General features: G+C 51.7%; 3 protein-coding genes across 6 annotated transcripts in view; 2 read left to right on the top strand and 1 right to left on the bottom strand.

Moving 5' to 3' along the window:
- kat8 (K(lysine) acetyltransferase 8) overlaps positions 1-15,651 on the bottom strand; it is a 40,372-nt gene extending 24,721 nt beyond the window's left edge. The window contains exons 1-3 of one of the 2 annotated variants that reach the window (XM_085974488.1): positions 15,182-15,651; positions 5,380-5,454; positions 3,219-3,394 (exon numbers count right to left, since the gene is read on the bottom strand). In XM_085974488.1, coding sequence (XP_085830614.1) covers positions 3,219-3,394; positions 5,380-5,454; positions 15,182-15,587 — 657 coding nt within the window. In that variant the 5' untranslated portion in view covers positions 15,588-15,651. The remainder of the gene's footprint in view (positions 1-3,218; positions 3,395-5,379; positions 5,455-15,181) is intronic. The other variant, XM_085974487.1, reaches the window with a different exon arrangement.
- The window catches only part of LOC147094876 (F-box/LRR-repeat protein 19-like), a 319,790-nt gene that overhangs the window by 107,681 nt on the left and 193,776 nt on the right, over positions 1-18,333 (top strand). The window lies entirely within an intron of this gene.
- Positions 15,659-18,333, top strand: part of LOC147094877 (branched-chain alpha-ketoacid dehydrogenase kinase-like) — a 49,730-nt gene continuing 47,055 nt past the window's right edge. Inside the window, exon 1 of the mRNA XM_085974489.1 lies at positions 15,659-16,272. Within this exon, the coding sequence (XP_085830615.1) occupies positions 16,063-16,272 (210 nt within the window). The 5' untranslated portion in view covers positions 15,659-16,062. The remainder of the gene's footprint in view (positions 16,273-18,333) is intronic.

Below are 18,333 nucleotides of genomic sequence, written 5' to 3'. Positions count from 1 at the left end.
TGCTTGGGCGGGAAGCTCAGCCGATCGGCGGTGCTGGGGTACTGAGGCTAACTCCAGCAACCCACAATACCACGAAGAGCGGATTGACCTATCGGGTGCGGGAGTGAGCCATGACTGGTTGGTGTGAGGCTGGGGGGCAATTCGGAATTTCCAAACTGAGATCGATAGCTTTTTGAGAGACGAGGGTATTAAAGGTTATGGATTTAATTGAATGGCGGAACAGGCTCGAGGGGCTGAATGGCCTCCTCCTGTACCCATGTTCCTAACACCGCTGTGGGCGCACCTTCACCACACGGACTGCAGCGGTCCAAGCTGGCGGCTCACCGTTATCTTCTCAAGGAGCAACTAGCGACTGGCAATAAATGCCAGCCTCGCCAGTGATGTCCACATCCTGAGAATGAATAATAAACACACCTGGAACACTGTGCCCAGTTCTGGTCGGGTTAGACCACACTTGGAGCACTGTGCACAGTTCTGGTCTGGTTCGGCCACACTTGGGGTACTGTGCACAGTTCCGGTCTGGTTAGACCACACTTGGGGTACTGTGCACAGTTCCGGTCTGGTTAGACCACACTTGGAGCACTGTGCACAGTTCTGGTCTGGTTAGACCACACTTGGAGCACTGTGCACAGTTCTGGTCGGGTTAGACCACACTTGGAGCACTGTGCACAGTTCTGGTCTGGTTAGACCACACTGGGAGCACTGTGCACAGTTCTGGTCGGGTTAGACCACACTTGGAGCACTGTGCACAGTTCTGGTCTGGTTAGACCACACTGGGAGCACTGTGCACAGTTCTGGTCTGGTTAGACCACACTGGGAGCACTGTGCACAGTTCTGGTCTGGTTAGACCACACTTGGAGCACTGTGCACAGTTCTGGTCTCCATATACCTTGGTTAGACCACACTTGGAGCACTGTGCACAGTTCTGGTCTGGTTAGGCCACACTTGGGGTACTGTGCACAGTTCCGGTCTGGTTAGACCACACTTGGGGTACTGTGCACAGTTCCGGTCTGGTTAGACCACACTTGCAGCACTGTGCACAGTTCTGGTCTCCATATACCTTGGTTAGACCACACCTGGAGCACTGTGCACAGTTCTGGTCTGCAGCAACCTTGGTTAGACCACACTTGGAACACTGTGCATAGTTCTCCATATACCTTGGTTAGACCACACTTGGAGCACTGTGCACAGTTCTGGTCTCCATATATCTTGGTTAGACCACACCTGGAGCACTGTGCACAGTTCTGGTCTCCATGTACCTTGGTTAGACCACACTTGGAGTACTGTGCACAGTTCTGGTCTCCATATACCTTGGTTAGACCACACTTGCAGCACTGTGCACAGTTCTGGTCTCCATATACCTTGGTTAGACCACACGTGGAGCACCGTGCACAGTTCTGGTCGCCATATACCTTGGTTAGACCACACTTGGAGCACTGTGTACAGTTCTGGTCGCCATATACCTTGGTTAGACCACACTTGGAGCACTGTGTACAGTTCTGGTTTCCATATACCTTGGTTAGACCACACTTGGAGCATTGTGCACAGTTCTGGTCTCCATGTACCTTGGTTAGACCACACTTGGAGCACTGTGCACAGTTCTGGTCTGGTTAGGCCACACTTGGGGTACTGTGCACAGTTCCGGTCTGGTTAGACTACACTTGGGGTACTGTGCACAGTTCCGGTCTGGTTAGACCACACTTGCAGCACTGTGCACAGTTCTGGTCTCCATATACCTTGGTTAGACCACACCTGGAGCACTGTGCACAGTTCTGGTCTGCAGCAACCTTGGTTAGACCACACTTGGAACACTGTGCATAGTTCTCCATATACCTTGGTTAGACCACACTTGGAGCACTGTGCACAGTTCTGGTTTCCATATACCTTGGTTAGACCACACTTGGAGCATTGTGCACAGTTCTGGTCTCCATGTACCTTGGTTAGACCACATTTGGAGCACTGTGCACAGATCTGGTCTCCATGTACCTTGGTTAGACCACACTTGGAGCATTGTGCACAGATCTCCATATACCTTGGTTAGACCACACTTGGAGCATTGTGCACAGATCTCCATATACCTTGGTTAGACCACACTTGGAGCACTGTGCACAGATCTCCATATACCTTGGTTAGACCACACTTGGAGCATTGTGCACAGATCTCCATATACCTTGGTTAGACCACACTTGGAGCACTGTGCACAGATCTCCATATACCTTGGTTAGACCACACTTGGAGCATTGTGCACAGTTCTGGTCTCCATATACCTTGGTTAGACCACACTTGGAGCACTGTGCACAGATCTGGTCTCCATGTACCTTGGTTAGACCACACTTGGAGCATTGTGCACAGATCTCCATATACCTTGGTTAGACCACACTTGGAGCACTGTGCACAGATCTCCATATACCTTGGTTAGACCACACTTGGAGCATTGTGCACAGATCTCCATATACCTTGGTTAGACCACACTTGGAGCACTGTGCACAGATCTCCATATACCTTGGTTAGACCACACTTGGAGCACTGTGTACAGTCCTGGTCTCCATATACGTTGGTTAGACCACACTTGGAGCACTGTGCACAGATCTCCATATACCTTGGTTAGACCACACTTGGAGCACTGTGCACAGATCTCCATATACCTTGGTTAGACCACACTTGGAGCACTGTGCACAGTTCTGGTCTCTATATTATAAAAAAAGGATATAGAGGTACTGGAGAAGGTGCAAAAAAGATTCACAAGGATGACACCAGAACGGAGAGGAACAGGCTGGGGCTCTTTTCTCTAGAAAAGAGAAGACTGAGGGGTGACCCGATAGAGGTCTTGAAGACAATGGAAAGGTCTGATAGAGTAGACGTAGAGAAGAAGATGATGGTGATGAGAACTAGGGACCATAAATATAAGATAGTCACCAATAAATCCAATAGGGAATTCAGGAGAAACTTCTTTACACAAAGTTGTGGAACTCGCTACCACAGGGAGTGGTTGAGCTGAATAGCAGCGATGCATTTAAGGGGAAGCTAGATAAACACACGAGGGAGAAAGGAATCGAAGGATATGCTGATGGGGTGAGATGAAGTAGGGTGGGAGGAGGCTCGTATGGAGCAGAAACACTGGCATGGACCTGTTGGGCTGAATGTTCAGTTTCTGTGCTGTACGCTCGATGTAACTCGGAGTGGCGATGGGGTTGTTTCACCTTCACAGACGCTCTTACCTTCTGGATGTGGTTGATCTCATCATGCTTGCGTTTCTGGTTGCGGGTGATTTTGCGTTCCGGCTGCTCGGAGAGCTCGCTCATGTACTGGTCGCTGGTTTTCTGCACCGCCTCCTTCACCGTCTTGGTCAGGGCCAGGCGGTTCTTGTCTACCCATTCGTCCAGCCTCCGGTTGACTGTAAGTGGCGAAAATAGACGGAGGGGCGTTCAGACAGCGTCGCGCTCTCTCTCTCTGTCTCCCTCCCTCCGTCGCGAGACACGTCGGATAAACGGTGTGATACTGAGCCCCAGACACACACACACACACACACACACACACACACACACACACACACACACACACACACACACACACACAGCAGGCAACACCCAGGCTCCAACCCCGGCCTAGTGTCGAGTTCGCTGATCTCTCCCGGCATGGTGCTGAGCCCCACACAGCAGGCAACACCCAGGCTCCAACCCCGGCCTAGTGTCAAGTTCGCTGATCCCTCCTGGTGTGGTACCGAGCCCCACACACAGCAGGCAACACTCAGGCTCCAACCCCGGCCTAGTGTCGAGTTCGCTGATCCCTCCCAGTGTGGTACCGACCCACACAGCAGGCAACACCTAGGCTCCAACCCCGGCAAAGTGTCGAGTTCGCTGATCCCTCCCGGTGTGGTACCGAGCCCCACACACACACAGCAGGCAACACCCAGGCTCCAACCCCGGCCTAGTGTCGAGTTCGCTGATCCCTCCCGGTGTGGTACCGAGCCCCACACACACACAGCAGGCAACACCCAGGCTCCAACTCCGGCCTAGTGTCGAGTTAGCTGATCCCTCCCGGTGTGGTACCGAACCACACACAGCAGGCAACACCCAGGCTCCAACCCCGGCCTAGTGTCGAGTTCGCTGATCCCTCCCGGTGTGGTACTGAGCCCCACACACAGCAGGCAAGGCCCAGGCTCCAACCCCGGCCTAGTGTCGAGTTAGCTGATCCCTCCCGGTGTGGTACTGAGCCCCACACACAGCAGGCAAGGCCCAGGCACCAACCCCGGCCTAGTGTCGAGTTCGCTGATCCCTCCCGGTGTGGTACTGAGCCCCACACACACACACAGCAGGCAACACCCAGGCTCCAACCCCGGCCTAGTGTCGAGTTCGCTGATCCCTCCCGGTGTGGTACTGAGCCCCACACACAGCAGGCAAGGCCCAGGCACCAACCCCGGCCTAGTGTCGAGTTCGCTGATCCCCCCCCGGTGTGGTACTGAGCCCCACACACACACACAGCAGGCAATGCCCAGGCTCCAAACCCGGCCTAGTGTCGAGTTCGCTGATCTCTCCCGGTGTGGTTACTGAGCCCCACACACACAGGGCAGGCAACACCCAGGCACCAACCCTGGCCTAGTGTCGAGTTCGCTGATCTCTCCCGGTGTGGTTACTGAGCCCCACACACACAGGGCAGGCAACACCCAGGCACCAACCCCGGCCTAGTGTTGAGTTCGCTGATCTCTCCCAGTGTGGTTACTGAGCCCCACACACACAGGGCAGGCAACACCCAGGCTCCAACCCCGGCCTAGTGTCGAGTTCGCTGATCTCTCCCGGTGTGGTACTGAACCACACACAGCAGGCAAGGCCCAGGCTCCAACCCCGGCATAGTGTCGAGTTCGCTGATCTCTCCCGGTGTGGTACTGAGCCCCACACACACACAGCAGGTACCACCCAGGCACCAACCCCGGCCTAGTGTCGAGTTTGCTGATCCCTCCCGGTGTGGTACTGAGCCCCACACACACAGGGCAGGCAACACCCAGGCACCAACCCCGGCCTAGTGTCGAGTTTGCCAATCTCTCCTAGTGTGGTGCTCACACACACGCAAGGAAAGGCCCAGGCTCCATCCCCGGCCTAGTAAGCTGATGATGTCATTTGCCCCAAAGCTCCTCAATTCGGTGGGAGAAGGGAGTAGAGAAACCGAGTCGCAGATTCCGTGGCGCTACGTGCGGGTGCGAGGACACCAGGTGACACCTCACACGGTTGAATATGCTGCCGACGCTCAGCGGGTGAGACACCGGCGGGTGCCAGTAGGACGGCCCTCAGCGCGGGTTGGGGAGGAAGGTAAAGAGTGGTTGGAGGAGAAAATGAAAGAGGCTCGCGATGGCGGACGCATTTCTCGGCCGGCGCGAGTACTCACAGCCCACGTAATGCACGTAAAACTCCTCCCGGCCCTCCTGCTCGTTCAATCGCGACTGGATCACCTCTGCGGAGTCTGCAAGAGTTCAAATGGCATGAGGTTAGCTGGAGGTCAGGCAATGTGTGGCGGTAACAATGCAGCAGTTAATTGCACAGAACCGTGCAGGTTTCCAGGACAGGAGGAGGCCATTCAGCCCATCTCATCCCATGCCGACTCTTCACTAGATCAATCCCCAAACTAATCCCACTGCCCCGCTCTCTTCCCATAGCCCTGTATCAATCCACAAACTAATCCCACTGTCCCGCTCCCTCCCATAGCCCTGTATCAACCCACAAACTAATCTCACTGCCCCGCTCTCTCCGCATAGCCCTGTATCAACCCACAAACTAATCTCACTGCCCCTCTCTCTCCCCATAGCCCTGTATCAACCCACAAACTAATCCCACTGCCCCGCTCTCTCCCCATAGCCCTGTATCAATCCCCAAACTAATCCCACTGACCCGCCCTCTCCCCATAGCACTGTATCAATCCCCAAACTAATCCCACTGCCCTGCTCTCACCCCATAGCCCTGTATCAATGCCCAAACTAATCCCACTGCCCCGCTCTCTTCCCATAGCCATGTATCAATCCCCAAACTAATCCCACTGACCCCTCTCCCCATAGCACTGTATCAATCCCCAAACTAATCCCACTGCCCACTCTCTCCCCATAGCCCTGTATTAATCCCCAAACTAATCCCACTGCCTCGCTCTCTCCCCATAGCCCTGTATCAATCCCCATACTAATCCCACTGCCCCGCTCTCTCCCCATAGCCCTATATCAATCCCCAAACTAATCCTACTACCCCCGCTCTCCCCATAGCCCTGTATCAATCCCCAAACTAATCCCACTGCCGCGCGCTCTCCCCATAGCCCTGTATCAATCCCCAAACTAATCCAGCTGCCCCGCTCTTTCCCCATTGTCCTGTATCAATCCCCAAACTAATCCCACTGCCCCACTCTCTCCCCATAGCCATGTATCAATCCCCAAACTAATCACACTGCCCCGCTCTCTCCCCACAGCCCTGTATCAATCCCAAACTAATCCCACTGCCCCACTCTCTCCCCATAGCCATGTATCAATCCCCAAACTAATCCCACTGCCCCGCTCTCTCCCCATAGCCCTGTATCAATCCCCAAACTAATCCCACTGCCCCACTCTCTACCCATAGCCATGTATCAATCCCCAAACTAATCCTACTACCCCCGCTCTCCCCATAGCCCTGTATCAATCCCCAAACTAATCCCACTGCCCCGCTCTCTCCCTATAGCCCTGTATCAATCCCCAAACTAATCCTACTACCCCCGCTCTCCCCATAGCCCTGTATCAATCCCCAAACTAATCCCACTGCCCCGCTCTCTCCCCATAGCCCTGTATCAATCCCCAAACTAATCCCACTGCCCCGCACTCTCCCCATAGCCCTGTATCAATCCCCAAACTAATCCCACTGCCCCGCTCTCTCCCCATAGCCCTGTATCAATCCCCAAACTAATCCCACTGCCCCGCTCTCTCCCCATAGCACTGTATCAATCCCCAAACTAATCCCACTGCCCCGCTCTCTCCCCATTACACTGTATCAATCCACAAACTAATCCCACTGCCCCGCTCTCTCCCCATAGCCCTGTATCAATCCCCAAACTAATCCTACTACCCCCGCTCTCTCCCCATAGCCCTGTATGAATAGAAAAGCAAAATATTATTTATATGGAGGGAGACTACAGAATGCTGAGGAACAGAGGGATCTGGGGTCCTCGTACATGAAACACAAAAAGTTAGCATGTAAGTACAGTAAGTAATTAGGAAGGCAAATGGAGTGTTGGCCTTTATTGCAAAGGGAATGGAGTATAAAAGTAGGGAAGTCCTGCTACAACTGTACAGGGCGTTGGTGAGACCACACCTGGAGTACTGCGTACAGTTTTGGTCTCCTTATTTAAGGAGGGATATACTTGCATTGGAGGCAGTTCAGAGAAGGTTCACGAGGTTGATTCCGGAGATGAAGGGGTTGTCTTATGAGGAAAGGTTGAGCAGGTTGGGCCTATACTCATTGGAGTTTAGAAGAATGGGAAGTGATTTTATTGAAACATACAAGATACTGAGGGGGCTGGACAGGGTAGATGCAGAGAGGATGTTTCCCCTCGTGGGGCAATCTAGAACTAGGGGGCACAGTCTCAGAATAAAGGGGTCGGCCATTTTGGACTGAGATGAGGAGGAATGTCTTCACTCAGAGGGTGGTGAATCTTTGGAATTCTCTACCCTGTGGAGGCTCAGTCGTTGAGTATATTCAAGACAGAGATCGATAGATTTTTGGACTCTAGGGGAATCAAGGGATATGGGGAACAGGCGGAAAAGTGGAGTTGAGTCCAAGATCAGATCAGCCATCAACTTTATTGAATGGTGGAGCAGGCTCGAGGGGTCGTATGGCCTACTCCTGCTCCTAATTCTTATGTTCTTAAAACACTGGTTGGACCCCAGCTGGAGTATTGTGTCCAATTCTGGGCATCGCACTTTAGGAAGGATGTCAAGGCTCTGGAGAGGGTGCAGAAGAAATTTACTGGAATGGTACCGGGGATGAGGGACTTCAGTGATGTGGAGAGACTGGAGAAGCTGGGGTTGTTCTCCTTAGAGCAGAGAAGGTTAAGGGGAGATTGACCAGAATGGCACCAGGGATGAGGGACTTCAGTTATGTGGAGAAGCTGGGGTTGTTCTCCTTAGAGCAGAGAAGGTTAAGGGGAGATTGACCAGAATGGTACCAGGGATGAGGGACTTCAGTTACGTGGATAGACTGGAGAAGCTGGGGTTGTTCTCCTTAGAGCAGAGAAGGTTAAGGTGAGATTGACCAGAATGGTACCGGGGATGAGGGACTTCAGTGATGTGGAGAGACTGGAGAAGCTGGGATTGTTCTCCTTAGAGCAGAAAAGGTTAAGGGGAGATTGACCAGAATGGCACCAGGGATGAGGGACTTCCGTTACGTGGATAGACTGGAGAAGCTGGGGTTGTTCTCCTTAGAGCAGAGAAGGTTAAGGTGAGATTGACCAGAATGGTACCAGGGATGAGGGACTTCAGTGATGTGGAGAGACTGGAGAAGCTGGGGTTGTTCTCCTTAGAGCAGAGAAGGTTAAGGGGAGATTGACCAGAATGGTACCAGGGATGAGGGGCTTCAGTGATGTGGAGAGACTGGAGAAGCTGGGATTGTTCTCCTTAGAGTAGAGAAGGTTAAGGGGAGATTTGATAGAGGTGTTCAAAATCACGAACGGTTTTGATAGTAAATAAGGAGAAACTGTTTCCAGTGGCGGGAGGGTCGGTAACCAGAGGACACAGATTGAAGGTGATTGGCCAAAGAACCAGAGGGGGAGATGAGGAAACATTTTCTTAGACAGCGAGTTGTTGTGATCTGGAATGCCTGAAAGGGTGGTGGAAGCGGACTCAAAGGAGAATTGGATAAAAACTTGAAGGGGAAAAAAATTACAGGGCTATGGGGAAAGAGCGGCGGGGCGGGGGTGGGGAGGGACACTAATTGGAGAGCTCGGCCAAAGAGCCGGCACAGGCACGATGGGCCGAATGGCCTCCTTCTGTGCTGTATCGTTCGATGATCCCACGAAGGCGCTTCACGGGAGTGTAAATCAGGCAAAAGCCGACACCGAGCCAAAGAAGGAGACATTCGAAGAGGTGACCAAACACTTGGTGAAAGAGGTAGGTTTTCACCAATCAGGTGCCAAATTTTAAATAACAACAGGAAAATGCTGGAAGCACTCAGCAGGCCAGGGGCAGCGTCCATGGAGAGAGAGAGAAACAGAGTTAACGTTTCAGGTCTGGGACCCTTCGTCAGAACCGGAAAAAGCTGGAGATGTAACAGATATTAAGCAGGTGCGGAGACAGGGAGGGGAGGGAGGAGCTGAAGGAACATTCTGTGCTGAGGTAGGAGGCGGGGAAGTGGGGATGGCAAAATCATACAGCCTGAAAAATGGGGGCAGAGGTTATGGTCTGAAATTGTTGAACTCGATGTTGAGTCCAGACGGCTGTAGAGTGCCTAATCGAAAGACGAGGTGCTGTTCCTCGAGCTTACCTTGAGCTTCATTGGAACAGTGTAAGAGGCCAAGGACGGAGAGGTCCGAGTGGGAATGGAGCGGAGAATTAAAGTGACAGGTGACCGGAAGCTCGGGGTCACCCTTACGGACTGAACGGAGGTGTTCCGCAAAGCGGTCACCCAATCTGCGTTTGGTCTCCCCAGTGTAGAGGAGACCGCATCGTGAGCAGCGAATACAGTGCCAAATTTTGCCCGAGAATGCTCCTGTGAAGCTTTACATACATAGAAAACATAGAAGATAGGAGCAGGAGTCGGCCATTCGGCCCCTCGAGCCTGCTCCGCCATTCAATGAGATCATGGCTGATCATCCACACTCAGTACCCTGTCCCTGCCTTCTCCCCATATCCCTTGATCCCTTTAGCCTTAAGAAATATATCTAACTCCTTCTTGAATATATTTAATGAATTGGCCTCTACTGCCTTCTGTGGGAGAGAATTCCACAGGTTCACCACTCTCTGGGTGAAGAAATTCCTCCTTATCTCTGTCCTAAATGGCCTACCCCTTATCCTTAGATTGTGACCCCTGGTTCTGGACTCCCCCGCCATCGGGAACATCCTTCCTGCATCTAGTCTGTCTAGTCCTGTTAGAATTTTATAAGTTTCAATGAGATCCCCTCTCATTCTTCTAAACTCCAGTGATTATAAGCCCAATCGACACAATCTCTCCTCATACGTCATTCCTGCCATCCCAGGTATCAGCCTGGTGAATCTTCGCTGCGCTCCCTCCATGGCAAGAACATCCTTCCTCAGATAAGGCGACCAAAACTGCACACAATACTCAAGGAGTGGTCTCGCCAAGGCCCTGTACAACTGCAGCAAGACATCCTTGTTCCTCTACTCGAACCCTCTCGCTACGAAGGCCAACATACCATTTGCCTTCTTAACCGCCTGCTGCACCTGCATGCTTACCTTCAGCGACTGGTGCACAAGGACACCCAGGTCTCTCTGCACTTCCCCTTCTCCCAATCTATTGCCATTCAGATAATAATCTGCCTTCCTGTTTTTGCTACCAAAGTGGATAACCTCACATTTATCCACGTTATATTGCATCTGCTATGCTTCTGCCCAATCACCCAACCTGTCCAAATCATCCTGGAGTTTCTCGGCATCCTCCTCACAGCACACACGCCCACCCAGCTTTGTGTTGTCTGCAAATTTGGAGATATTACATCTAGTTCCCTCGTCTAGATCATTAATATATATTGTGAACAGCTGGGGTCCAAGGACCGATCCCTGCGGTACCCCACTAGTCACTGCCTGCCACTCGGAAAAAGACCCGTTTATTCCAACACTTTGCTTTCTGTCTGCCAACCAGTTCTCTATCCAAGTCAGTACCTTGCCCCCAATCCCATGTGCCTTAACTTTACACGCTAATCTCTTATGCGGGACCTTATCGAAAGCCTTCTGAAAGTCCAAATACACCACATCCACTGGTTCGCCCTTATCTATTTTACCAGTTACATCCTCAAAAAATTCCAGTAGATTAGTCAAGCACAATTTACCCTTTGTAAATCTATGTTGACTTTGTCTGATCCTGTCACTGTTTTCCAAGTGCTCTGCTATTACATCTTTTATAATGGACTCTAGCATTTTCCCCACTACCGATGTCAGGCTTACCGGTCTGTAATTCCCTGTTTTCTCTCTACCACCTTTTTTGAATAGTGGGGTTACATTAGCTACCCTCCAATCCATGGGTACTGTTCCAGATTCCATCGATTTTACGACGTTAAAGGTGCAGTATAAATACAAGTTGTTGAAGACTGGCAACAAGACGTGGCCCGGGAACGAAAGAAAGGTCTTGCGTTTCGATTGCAACCTTTTACAACAGCAACAGAGGTGAGCGTGCTCCCCACTGACCCACAGCTCAAGTCAGAGGGTTGTGGGAGCACAGGATGGTTTAAGAGAGTGTCGAGACAGAGACCGTTACATCTTTCAGCGGGAAAAGCTGATACATATTTGAAAGTAGAGCAAGATACAGGGCTATGGAGAGAGAGTGGGGTTAGTTGTGGCTTGATACATAATGGGCCAGAACTTCGGGTCTCCACGGGTGAGTACGCGCTGGGTACTCATGCGTAGGCCCAACGAAAGTGCTGGTTTCGTGCATGCACTGCGCATGCGTGGGAAACCGGAACTTCCGTTCCCTTAAAGGAAGGGGTTCACAGGTCGAACGCGTGCGCTGGAGAGGCAGCGCATACGCCTGGAACTTTCCGGTTTTTTCCAGGTTTCTCCGGGAGGGTAAGTCTCCAGCAGTTATGCTTTTAAAAAGCAGTCGCAAGGCCTGCTTTTAACAAGGTAAGTGGTGAATTAAGTAAAATTAAAACATTTTTTCCACAGGTTTATTATTTTTAAATACTTTAAAGAAAGGTACGTTTATTTTTAGCCCCGTTAGAAACTAATTAATTTTTTCAAAAATTTAAATTATTGTTTAAAAGTTATTTTATGTAATTTATAGTTATTTTAAAAATGTGATTTTAAACATTTTTATTTGAAGTTTTAGTTATGTTTTGGGGCTGAATAGTATTTATAGGTTTGACAGCTCTTCCTGTCAAATTTATGAATAGAGATTCCCTGCTACCATTGGCTCTCCATGGCCCACGTGATCCCAGGGGACGCTTCGAACTAACTGCACCCCTGGGATACGCAAGCACTGCGCGCCGGCAGTTGGAGCAGGCCCAGGATCGGAATCCCACGCGGGTCCACAGCTCAACAGCCGGCGCGCTAGGTAAGTGCAGGTCAGGGGCTTGCACCCGCAGGAAGCCCCCGACCCGAATTTCTGGCCCAATAGGAATCACATAAAAAACCACTTTCACATAACCTCAATAAAAATAAATCGTCACGTTTAAAATGAATTGAAAGACAATTTAATTAAACATTTACAACAACAAAAAAATCAAATTTTTTGAAAAAGGGGCCAAAAACAACCTAAAGTAATTTTAAAGGTTTTTGAACATTTAAATGCTTTTACAAATTGTATTTTAATATCTATCTAAACCCTTACGCTGGTACAAGGAGGCCATACGCCTGCTTTTACCAGGCTCGAGCGTCTGGTGGGCCAGGCCCGAGCGTCTGCTGGGCCCAGGCCCGAGCGTCTGGTGGGCCCAGGCCCGAGCGTCTGCTGGGCCAGGCCCGAGCGTCTGGTGGGCCCAGGCCCGAGCGTCTGGTGGGCCCAGGCCCGAGCGTCTGGTGGGCCCAGGCCCGAGCGTCTGGTGGGCCCAGGCCCGAGCGTCTGGTGGGCATTCGCTGGGCAGTAGTTGGGCAAATAGCCCAACTCTCCGCCAGCGAATGTCTATTTCCTTCGGAATCATACGATAGCAGCATCGGAACAGGAGGAGGCCATTCAGCCCCTCGAGCCTGTTCCGCCATTCATACCCAACTCCATATACCCACCTTTGGCCCATATCCCTGAATATTCTTTGGTTAACAAAAAGCTATCAGTCTCAGATTTAAAATTAATTGATCTCGCATCAATTGCCGTTTGCGGAAGAGAGTTCCAAACTTCTACCACCCTTTGTGTGAAGAAGTGTTTCCTAATTTCACTCCTGAAAGGTCTGGCTCTAATTTTTAGACTGCCCCCCTAGTCCTGGACTCCCCGACCAGCGGAAATAGCTTCTCTCTATCTACCCTCTTGAAAACTTCGATCAGATCATCCCTTAACCTTCTAAATTCCAGGAAATACAACCCTAGTTTGTGTAATCTCTCCTCGTATCTTAACCCTCGGAGTCCAGGTATCATTCTGATAAACCTACGCTGCACTCCCTCCAAGGCCAATATATCCTTCCTAAGGTGTGGTGCCCAGAACTGCTCACTGTACTCCAGGCGTGGTCTAACTCATTGAAACTTATAAAATTCTAACAGGACTAGACAGACTAGACACAGGAAGGATGTTCCCGATGGCGGGGGAGTCCAGAACCAGGGGTCACAGTCTAAGGATAAGGGGTAAGCCATTTAGGACAGAGATGAGGAGGAATTTCTTCACCCAGAGAGTGGTGAACCTGTGGACTTCTCTACCACAGAAGGCAGTAGAGGCCAATTCATTAAATATATTCAAGAAAGGAGTTAGATATATTTAAGGCTAAAGGGATCAAGGGATATGGGGAGAAAGCAGGGACAGGGTACTGAATTTGGATGATCAGCCATGATCGCATTGAATGGCGGAGCAGGCTCGAGGGGCCGAATGGCCTACTCCTGCTCCTATCTTCTATGTTTCTAACCAGGGCTTTGTATAGCTGTAGTATGACTTCAACCCCCTTGTATTTTAGATATAAAGGCCAGCATTCCATTAGCCTTTCTGATTATTTTCTGTACCTGTCCCGTGACATTTTAATGATCTATGTACCTGGACCCCTAAGTCTCTTTGGCCCTCCACTGTTTTTAGCCTTTCACCATTTAGAAAGTACCCTGTTCTATCCTTTTTAGGTCCAAAGTGGGTGACCTCACATTTGCCTACATTGAAATCCATTTGCCACAGTTTTGCCCATTCACTTAATCTATCGATATCCCTTTGTAATTTTATGCTTTCATCTACGCTGCCTACAGCTCCCCTTAATATCTCGAAAACTTCGATCACATCACCCCTTAACCTTCTGAATTCTAGCGAATCATTTGTGTCGTCTCTCCTCGTAACTTAAAGTCTGGGTAGCAAGATAGAGCATGGCAGGAAAGCGCGTTATGGGTTCACGTCCCACTCCAGGGACTCGAGCACAAAAATCTAGGCTGACACGCCAGTGCAGTGCCGAGGGAGCGCTGCACTGTCGGAGGTGCCGTCTTTCAGATGAGACGTTAAACCGAGGCCCCGTCTGCTCTCTCAGGTTGGATGTAAAAGATCCCATGGCACTATTTCGAAGAAGAGCAGGGGGGGAAGAGTTCTCCCCGGTGTCCTGGGGCCAATATTTATCCCTCATCAACATCAACATGTTCGCTGATGACTGCACAGTGTTCAGTGCCATTCACAACTCCTCAGATAATGAAGCAGTCCATGCCCGCGTGCGACAAGACCTGGACGGCGTTCAGGCTTGGGCTGATAAGTTGCAGGTAACATTCGTGCCACAGAAGTGCCAGGCAATGACTATCTCCAACAAGTGAGAGTCTAACCACCTCCCCATGATATTCAATGGCATTACCATCGCCGAATCCCCCACCATCAACATCCTGGGGGTCACCATTGACCAGAAACTTAACTGGACCAGCCACATAAATACTGTGGGAGCAAGAGCAGGTCAGAGGCTGGGTATTCTGCAGCGAGTGTCTCACCTCCTGACTCCCCAAAGCCTTTCCACCATCTACAAGGCACAAGTAAGGAGTGTGATGGAATACTCTCCACTTGCCTGGATGAGTGCAGCTCCAACAACACACAAGCTCGACACCACCCAGGACAAAGCCGCCCGCTTGATCGGCACCCCATCCACCACCTTAAACATTCACTCCCTCCACCACCGGCGCACCGTGGCTGCAGTGTGTACCATCTACAAGATGCACTGCAGCAACTCGCCAAGGCTTCTTCGGCAGCACCTCCCAAACCTGCGACCTCTTCCGCCTAGAAGGACAAGGGCAGCAGGCGCCTGGGAACACCACCACCTCCAAGTTCCCCTCCAAATCACACACCAGCTATAGAGATGCAATTCTTTCTTGTTGATGTCTACAAAAATTGCCGGGGGTGGAATCTCTCCCCAAGGTGCTTACGCCAGGTGTTGTCCGCCCTCCTGCACAGGTAAGTCTCCCCGATCTCCACCGTCACCTCTTGCTCCCTGGTGTTAGTGTTGTTGTTGGTGGTGGGGGTGCGGTTGTTGTTGTAGGTGTTGTTGTTGTTGTTGTTGGTGATGGTGTTGTTGTTGCAGTGCCGACTAGTGCCGCTGGGGGGCGGCGTCGGCGGCCGCTCCGAGCCGCGACGCTGCTGAGGCGGCGGCTCGTCGAGTCCGGGCTCCCGCTTGACTTCAACCAACAGCGCGGGGCCCGTACCCCCACCCCCGCTCGGCTTCATCCCGTTGCGAAAAACTTCGGGGGGCGCCGCCGCCTCCTCTCCCTCCGTCTCCATTTCTTCCGTCTTGACGACGCCGATCACCGTCTGCGTTTGGGCCACCGCCGCCATGACAGTTGGTTGTGGCGGACGGCGGCGCGCATGCGCGCCTTGGGAGGCGCGAAGAGGCGTGGCTTCTCCCAGCCCCAAGGCGGCGCGCTGACGTCATCGCTTATTGATATTCAGACTCGGCCAAAGGCGATTGGTCGACGTCTCTTTTTTTGGCCACGCCCTGCGCACGCCTAACGTCACGACGCACGCCTTACGTCGGGGAGAGACTTCTCCTGGGGAACAAACTAGGAGAGGGACAAAAAAAATAGGTCAACCAAAATGGCGCTCTTGCCCAATTACAGCTAGCTCTTGCTTTGTTTTCTGTGCGTTTTTTTTTAAAAAGGCTTAAAGGCAATGAGGCCCAGACCCTCTGAGGGTAGCATGGAAGAATTAAGCCTCGAGGGTAATTTACTTTGCCAGAAAGGTCACCTTTCAAAGGAATAGTTGCTCTTTGCAATATTGATAAATTGCAGAATTGGGTGCTGGCTCCACTGGGATGATGATGATGATAAAGGTGGCAGGAAGGGGGGGCAGAGGGTGGAGGCACGAGGCCTCCCTCGCTTTTGCCTCTTCCCCCGCCAGGTGGAGATCCACCTCGGCCAGCGACCACTACCACCACCTGCACCACCACGAGGTGACCAAGGAGCGGTCCAAGGCTGTCAGCTCCTTCTACAACCAGTCGGCAATCGACAGCGCAGCGGAGAAGGTAAATGGCTCGCTCTTCCTCCTCCCCTTGTCTTTTACCCGTTCTCTCGGTTTACCCTCCCCACCTCCTCTCTCTCCATCGCGCCGCCCCACCTTCTCTTTCCCCCTCCCCCCGATTGGCTTGGTCGTTCAAGAAAGACTTGCATTTCTATAGCGCCTTTCTCAACCTCAGGACGTCCCGAAGCGCCTTATTGCCACTTAAGTACTTTTGAAGTGGTTTTGTTTTGATTCGTACATGGGAGCTGGGCGTCGTTGGCTAAGCCAGCATTTATTGCCCATCCCTAGTTAGCCTCGAGAAGGTGGTGGTGAGCCGCCGCCTTGAACCGCTGTAGTCCATGTAGTGAAGGGACACCCACAGTGTTGTTAGGGAGGGAGTTCAAGGATTTTGACCCAGCGACGATGAAGGATCGGCGATATACTTCTAAGTCAGGATGGTGTGGGACTTAGAGGTGGTGGTGTTCCCATGCGCCTGCTGCCCTTGTCCTTCTAGGTGGAAGAGGTCGCGGGTTTGGGAGGTGCTGTCGAAGAAGTCTCGGCGAGTTGCTGTAGTGCATCTTGTAGATGGTACACACTGCAGCCAATGTACGCCGGTGGTGGAGGGGGTGCCAATCAAGTGGGCTGCTTTGTCCTGGATGGCGTCGAGCTTCTTGAGTGTTGTTGGAGCTGCACTCATCCAGGCAAGTGGAGAGTATTCCATCACACTCCTGACTTGTGCCTTGTAGATGGTGGAAAGGCTTTGGGGACTCAGGAGGTGAGACACTCACTGCAGAATACCCAGTCTCTGACCTGCTCTTGTTGCCACAGTATTTATGTGGCTGGTCCAGTTAAGTTTCTGGTCAATGGTGACCCCCCCAGGATGTTGATTTGGGGGGGAATTTGGCGATGGTAATGCAGTTGAATGTCAAGGGGCAGTGGTTAGACTCTCGCTTGTTGGAGATGGTCATTGCTTGGCACTTGTGTGTCGTGTGTGATCACTTTTGTAATGTAGGAAACATGGCAGCCAGTTTGCGTTCAGCAAACTCCCACAAACAGCAATGTGACGATGACCAGATAATCTGTTTTTAGTGATGTTGATTGAGGGATAAATATTGGCCAGCACACCAGGGATAACGCCCCCGCTCTTCTTCGAAATGTTGCCATGGGATCTTTAAGTCCACCTGAGAGGGCAGACGGTGCCTCGGTTTTAACGTCTCATCAGAAAGACGGCACCTCCGACAGTGCAGCGCTCCCTCAGTACTGCACTGGAGTGTCAGCCTAGATTATGTGCTCAAGTCTCTGCAGTGGGACTTGAACCCACAACCTTCTGACTCGGGCAAGAAGTGCTGCCAACTGAGCCACGACCGACGCATCAAGGTGCATGCATTAAGACGGCGAACGGTGACGGGCTATTCGACTGCAGGGGCGGCACTGCCTGAGCCGGCTCCCTTCCTGCCCCCGCGGTCACTGGATCAGAAGCAGAAGCTTTGGCAGGTTTTTTTATTTCTGCTGAACCCTATCCTGGGGAAGGGGGGCTGAGCACATGTTAACTCACCAGGGAGTGCGAGCAGGGATAAGATCCTGACCGGTTCCTGGTCTGTGCGGCTCACAGACGGAGACTTTCACCTCTTAAGCATCGGTGCAGATAAATCGCAGAATCTTGCAGCACAGAAGCAAGCCAGAATCGCAATGCGGATTCCGCCCACTAAGGGACACCAGGGACATGATCTTCACCGCACGTCAAATACAAGGGAAATGCAGGGAACAGCACCAACCGCTGTACATGGCCTTCTTTGATCTCACAAAGTCCTTCGACACTGTCAACCGTGAGGGATTATGGAGTGTCCTCCTCAAATTCGGCTGCCCTCAAATGTTTGTCACCATCCTCCGCCTGCTTCACGACATGCAAGCCGTGATCTTGACCAACGGTTCCACCACAGACCCAATTCACGTACGAACTGGGGTCAAGCAAGGCTGTGTCATCGCACCAACGCTCTTCTCAATCTTCCTTGCTGCAATGTTCCATCTCGCCCTCAGTAAGCTCCCCACTGGAGTGGAGCTAATTTACAGAACAAACGGGAAACTG

Source organism: Somniosus microcephalus, unplaced genomic scaffold, assembly GCF_052327205.1.
Source record: "Somniosus microcephalus isolate GS21.2 unplaced genomic scaffold, FLI_Smic_1.0 unresolved_chr1, whole genome shotgun sequence".
In the NCBI taxonomy this organism is placed as follows: domain Eukaryota; kingdom Metazoa; phylum Chordata; class Chondrichthyes; order Squaliformes; family Somniosidae; genus Somniosus; species Somniosus microcephalus.
Note: the sequence above shows the minus strand (reverse complement) of the source record. Positions and strands in the feature narration are given on the sequence as shown.